The sequence below is a fragment of the Trichomycterus rosablanca genome, chromosome 2, assembly GCF_030014385.1.
Source record: "Trichomycterus rosablanca isolate fTriRos1 chromosome 2, fTriRos1.hap1, whole genome shotgun sequence".
In the NCBI taxonomy this organism is placed as follows: Eukaryota; Metazoa; Chordata; class Actinopteri; order Siluriformes; family Trichomycteridae; genus Trichomycterus; species Trichomycterus rosablanca.
The window spans coordinates 54158499-54165185 of record NC_085989.1 but is presented as its reverse complement, the minus strand read 5'-3'; the positions used below and the strand labels follow the sequence as shown (position 1 = coordinate 54165185).

General features: G+C 36.9%; 1 protein-coding gene across 1 annotated transcript; it reads right to left on the bottom strand.

Moving 5' to 3' along the window:
* Positions 1-832: 832 nt before the first annotated feature.
* Positions 833-6270, bottom strand: LOC134302218 (GTPase IMAP family member 9-like). The gene is made up of 3 exons (XM_062987256.1): positions 6257-6270; positions 2121-2168; positions 833-1494 (listed from the first exon to the last, which is right to left on the bottom strand). The coding sequence occupies exons 1-3, from the start codon at positions 6267-6269 to the stop codon at positions 833-835; spliced, it is 723 nt and encodes a 240-aa protein (XP_062843326.1). The 5' UTR covers position 6270.
* Between the last annotated feature and the right edge of the window lie 417 nt (positions 6271-6687).

The following is a 6687-nucleotide window of genomic DNA, read 5'->3' as shown; positions in this document are numbered from 1 at the left end:
TTAACTACTCAGCCTCTGAAAAGGAATGCCTCGCCGTTGTCTGGGCTGTGGAGAAATGGTATTATTACCTGGAGGGGAGTCCATTTGTGGTTTATACAGATCATGCTGCTCTCACTTGGGCTTTCAATTCTCCCAAGTCCACATCCAGGCTGACTAGGTGGACCATAAGGCTTCAGCGTTTTGACTTCGAAGTCAGATACCGAAAGGGATGCATGAACCTGGTGCCAGATGCCCTGTCCCGATCTACACATGAGCTGGACCCTGTGCTTGTTGCTACCTGTGTGACAAAGGGTTCCCTCAATTGGAATCCCACGCTACCTATAAGTCTGGCTGATATAAATCAGGCCCAGTGTGGGGATGACTACATCAAGGAGTTGAACAATGTAAGACTAGTAGCACCCAAAAAGATCGCATAAGATGGGAAATGCAGCAAGATGTATTATACCGAGTCCTTCCATGTGCTAGAGGAGGGGTCAAATACCAGCTAGTGGTGCCCAAGTCTTTGACTGTCCCGTTTCTTGAGTACTTCCATGATAGTCCACTAGGAGCACATCTGGGAAGGATGAAGACACTCCTCAGAATTCTGGAAGTTGCCTGGTGGCCTGAAGTACGTAAGGATGTGTGGCGACATGTCAAAGAATGTCCTGTCTGTCAAAAGTACAAGCCCTCCAATACCAAGCCCTCTGGGTACCTTCAGAGCACTGAGATCAAAGAGCCTGGGTATATGCTCGGAATGGATCTTATGGGACCTTTTCCAAAGAGCAAGAAAGGCAATGTCTACTTATTTGTCATTGTAGATTACTTCACCAAGTGGATTGAACTGCTGAGTTCGTCAGACTGTTACAGGCTTCTTACTTTTGTCCTCAGAACAGCTCACACGTTTCCTCTCTTCATCTTTTCCATTTTTGTCATAATGTTGCAAAGTTTCCTCTGCATCCTCAAAAATCTCACACGTGAGATGACTTCCATTTATTTTTACCAATTTGTCAATCTCCTGAAACAGCCGACAAACCAAAGTCTTGTCAAATTTATCTAGGAGTTTTAATCTGTGAAATCTCCCATCACATTCATCCAGAAACTTGTTAAAACTTGCAGATTTTTCCTCTTCAGCCTCCCAGCCAGTACTGATCAATTTAGAATAGTTTACTGCTTGGTCACTGAAACAGTTTAGTAAGTGTTTTAGTTGGTTCGTGTCCTCCTCTGTAAAATTCTGAGGTTGCACCACAAGTAAGAAAGCATGAGGACCAGGAGCAGTAAGTGAAACACACTCTTTTAGTCTCTCAGTCGTCTGAGTGAGTTCTGGATTGTACAGATGAGGAGCATTGATGATGGTAATGTATCTTTCCTCCACCCATCCTCTGGCGCTCTCACTGTGCTGATCTACGGAATGTGGAGGAACTTCAGTCTCAAATGCAGCTCTACCCAGAATGAAGTTCCCCACACTGCTGGTCTCTGAGTGGTTCTTTCCTAACAGAATTATCCTCAGTTCAGATACTGAAAATGAAAGAAAACAGAAATGATATATAATATAAATTATTGCTGTGCCAGGTGTCATATAACATATAAAACATCTAAAGAAAAGAAACTTAGAATTGTACATTATTTAGAGATTTAAATTACAGAGACAGAATGCTGGACTATGATACACATTAACTGTTTAATTGGTTTTATCCTTACAAAATTATATTTTTCAATGTGAACATTTATAGGAAATACAGTGGATTAACAAATTGTCAACACTTTAATGTGTGGTAGCCTTGATTTTAAACGAATATGTAGATTGGTGGTACAACTGATGTATCTGCACAACGATAATTACATTCATTCAAAATTAAATCCACAACACAGTAAAGTGCACAAAAAGTCAAGGGGTCTGAATATTTTCTGAATCTACTCTATTTAGACGAGAGTTAGGCTTAATAAAAAACCACAGATTTGTTAAAGCAGATTAGATACAGCAACAAAAACATCTAACTGGAATGTGGAGTGGAGCTGGTGTTTTTACTGTGAGAATATTTTTTTATTTAAAAACTACACCATAGTTAACTTTTTATTAAAATAAGGTGCAGACTTTGTCATTCACTTAATTAGCAATACAAGTATAGAACAAAAAGACTTACGCATTAGAGGTGGTGTCATACTTCTCCTTTTTCTTAGTGGTAGATAATCTGTGCATGAATTACAAACCATGTTTTAATCAACACACTGCAGGACCAGCTGATAAAAATCCCTCATTAAGCTTTCCATGTCATTTAGCCATGAATACAAGCAACTGGAGTTTGTTAAACACTACTGGGACTTTGAGCTTTGGGAACATTTGAGCTTTTTGGCTACAAATGATTAAGTAGGATTTGTTTGTTTATTAGGATTTTAACATCATGTTTTACACTGTGGTTACATTCATAACAGGAACGGTAATTACTCATTACAGTTCACAAGTTTAAATCAAACACAGTCATGGACAATTTAGTGTCTCCAATTCACCTCACCTGCACGTCTTTGGCCTCTGAGAGGACTGTGCACCCGGAGTAAACCCACGCAGACACAGGGAGAACATGCAAACTCCACACAGAAAAGACCCGGACCGCCCCACCTGGGGATTGAACACAGGACCTTCTTGCTGTGAGGTGACAGTGCTACCCACTTAGCCACTGTGCCACCCATTAAGTGTGGTAAATATGGTAAAAGATTTTGTTAAAATCTTTAAATCTTGTTAAAGTATATGTTATTGTGAATTACATGAAATACCAGGACATTTTAAATCTGTGGCAAAATCTGTCTGTCACTGCCAATTTCCATCAGATCCAATGATTTTCTGAACACAAAATTAAACTTGTGCCATGGCTACCTCAGTCATCACCATTGAAAACCTGTGGGGTGAAATAAAGAGGAGAGTGCACAAGAGAGGATCTGGGACCCTGGACAGTCTGGAGAAATATTGTAAAGAGGAATGGACTCAGATTTCCTGCTTTTTAAGGTGTGATAGAAGAAGACTTAGTGCTATTTTGTAGGCAAATGTAAATTGTACAAAGTATTAAATGCAGGGTGCCAATAATTCTCACACATGCTCTTTTTCTCAAAATAAATAAACTCCAGTTAAAGGTTAAATTTTTCAGTATGAAATAATTTCACCAAAGGCTGAAATACAGAAAGTCGGTGTATATTACAAAAATACTTCTTCTAAATAAGTCTTATCTGGGAATTCTATGTAAAACCTCGAACCAAAATGTTAGTAGAACATTAATAAATGAAAGAATTATTTTAATATTTTATACCTGGGTTTTCTAATCATATTATTAACTGGACCAATCAAGCACAAGCTACATCTGATATAACAGAGAAGCTCTGAATTTCCAACATTATAGAATGTTCTACTTATAAGTTGTAACACTTTTTTCTGGTTACATTTATTAAGCTGTTGAACTCATTTCCTTCCAGCAACCTCAGTACAGTAAAACAGAGTTTATAAGCGCACTAAAAACTTTAGTGTAGACAGAGTGACTGAGCTTTTGCAGATGTTGTAATCGTGTTCAAATCCAAACTAAATAGCTTTATTGTGACAATTTTTTTCTACAATAATCAAAGTTATGATCAGTTCGCCTGGATATTGTCAGTATCTGATGGTTTTTGTTACCATGTTCAAAATCACACTATAAATACTAGAGTAAGTGTTTTTAATATATATATAAAAAATATATATATATTTGATTTGCTAATTTTATTGATCTTCAATAAGTGGTCTGTACACGACATACACACTTCACATAAGTTTGAACAACAAATTCCTACAGTAAAAACATCTGAAATGTATTTCATTAATAACAGAATTAATGCTCTTCTTGAATGTGGTGGATTTTGTGCATCAGAACACGGTAGATTAAGTTTGTTAAACTGTAAACAAACAGCTTTATTTATGGCGTCACATCAATGTCAAAACTATCGCGCGCAACTTTTAACATTTCGCGCATGTAAATATGCCTCTCGCGAGCACAAAAAGAGGAGTCGCGTGCGCACTGATCATAAAATCGCTCTTGAATGTTGTTTTTCTGCTCGGTTTCATTGTTGTGCGCGCGCGAAAGTAAATTGTGCTCGGCTGCTCTTTGCGCGAGAACAGTTTTTGCGCTCGAGTTTTAAAAGGGGTGGTTTCGGCAAAGTTTTAAACACAACATGTCGTATAGCAGTAAATATATAGAGTTTGCGTTCTCAAAAACAAGATCGAGGTGGATCGGAACATACTCAGGGTTCATGTTGAACGCTGCATTCGACGGGTAAAAGGACATAAGTTGTTCGACAGAGTGATCGCTATGTCCATTCCTGTGTACTGTGTTTTGCCTGCATGTGAACGAACCATCAGATTGGACCACTTGACAAAGCAAAGCAAGCTAAACACTCGCCTTTATCTGTTTTTTAAAATAACGTGTACATTTAAATATTGTAAATATATATTATAGTTTATACTCTATTTCTGTGTTTAAACAAAAGCATAAAAATCCAACAAAAGCTTTTTTTATTATGTAAACATATCTTTTATATCTACACTATTTGATTATTTTATCAGTTCTACAATTACAGACTGTAGTTCATCTGTTTCTCTCTATATTCTGTTAGCCTCCTTTCTGTTCTTAATAATCAGGACCACTACAGAGCAGGTATTATTTAGGTGGTGGATGATTCTCAGCACTGCAGTGACAATGACATGGTGGTGGTGTGTTAGTGTGTGTTGTGCTGGTATGAGTGGAGTTAAATACCGTGTCCACTCACTGTCCACTCTATTAGACACTCCTAACTAGTTGGTCCACCTTCACTCATCTATTGCTGCTGTTTGAGTCGGTCATCTTCTAGACCTTCATCTGGGTCACAGGATGCTGCCCACGGGGCACTGTATTTATTGTCTTGTTTACTCATACCAGCACAACACACACTAACACACCACCACCATGTCAGTGTCACTGCAGTGCTCAGAATGATCCACCACCTAAATAATACCTGCTCTGTGGTGGTCCTGACCATTGAAGAACAGCATGAAAGGGGGCTAACAAAGCATGCAGTCAGTCAGTTAGTCAGTAATTGTAGAACTACAAAGTGCTTCTATATGGTAAGTGGAGCTGATAAAATGGACAGTGAGTGTAGAAACAAGGAGGTGGTTTTAATGTTATGGCTGATCAGTGAAAGAAAGAAAGACTTATCCATATTCAGTGTGTAAAACAGTTTAGCTCCACTTTTGCTGTTTCTCATGTTTTGTGAATCTGACAGTTTAGCATTTATTCATGATGAATAGACCACTTGAATGGTGTTAAAGGCTTGAAATAAAATCTTTTTACATTTCATTTCAAATGACAGTCATTTTTTTCAGCATATATATTTGATACCCCATTGCTGCCAGCGTGACAATGATAAATTCTGTAATGACCAAGTCTTGATAACCTGCCTTAAAAAACATAAGAATAAAAAAAATCTAAATTTATCCTCAGATTTACAACAAAAATATTTGTTGGAGAAAGACATGTTATTACTGTAACATGAAATTAATTAAATGACATGAAAATTTAGGTCTGACATAACATTTGATAATAAATAAAAGATAACTTATTAATATATTGGTAAAGTAAACTTTTTATACTTAATCAAAAGATTGGGGGTAAATTGGTAATATATCCAGTCAGAAATGTTAAGTTTGTTTTATGTTTTATTAGGATTTTAACGTCATGTTTTACACACTTTGTTAACATTCATGACAGAAACACAGAAATGGTAGTTACTCATTACACAAGGTTCATCAGTTCAATTAATCAATTTTAATATCAAACTCAGTCATGGACAATTTGTATCTCCAATTCACCTCACTTACAATACTTCTGGACTGTTGGAGGAAACAGGAGCATCCGGAGGAAATCCACATGGATACAGGGAGAACATGCAAACATATATACGGTATGCTACATATATACGCGATTCCTCTTTTTGTGCTCGCGAGAGCCATATTTACACGGGCGAAATGTCAAAAGTTGCGCGCGATAGTTTTAACATTGATGTGACGCCATATTTATTATCTCCAACACTTCGGTTACCGTAAAATACGATTTAGACGTGCAGTAAAACTTCAAGTGCAGATAACGAGACTCGTGAATCATGAATGTTTACAGTTGAAGATTTTCATGTCAAAACAACATTACAAATGTTTAAAATAACGATAATGCATCACTGTACTGTACATCACATAACTGCAATCAGTTTATTATAGAATTCTGAATCTTACCTACAGCCGCCATCGTCCCTGATCCGTATTAATGTCAAAAGTGAAACCACAGACACACACACCCACACACACACACACACACACACACCCACACACACACACACATGCGTAGCTAAAATTAACCTTGTTGTAAGTCACATGTTGTATCGTGTGTGTGTGTGTGTTTATGTGTGTTTACTTGGTTATTTATTCTGTGTTTTGTTGTTTACCACACAATCACACATTCACTATAATTTTACTTTATGGTAAACCAACAGAAACAAGAAGTTAATCACGTTGATACATAATTAACATAGTTCACAATAAGCATTTAACAGTCTTACTTCAAAAAAAAAAGAAAAATAAAGAAATTTGTTTGTATGAATGAACATAATTCACCATTCATGCACTAAAATATTTTACACTGTTTTACATAAATAAAATATATTACT

Bases quoted from the DNA above. Each gene is read 5' to 3' on its own strand.
- LOC134302218 (XM_062987256.1), bottom strand. The intron at 1,495-2,120 runs GTAAGTCTTTTT...TTTCATTTTCAG, and splicing joins TATGACACCACCTCTAATGC to TATCTGAACTGAGGATAATT.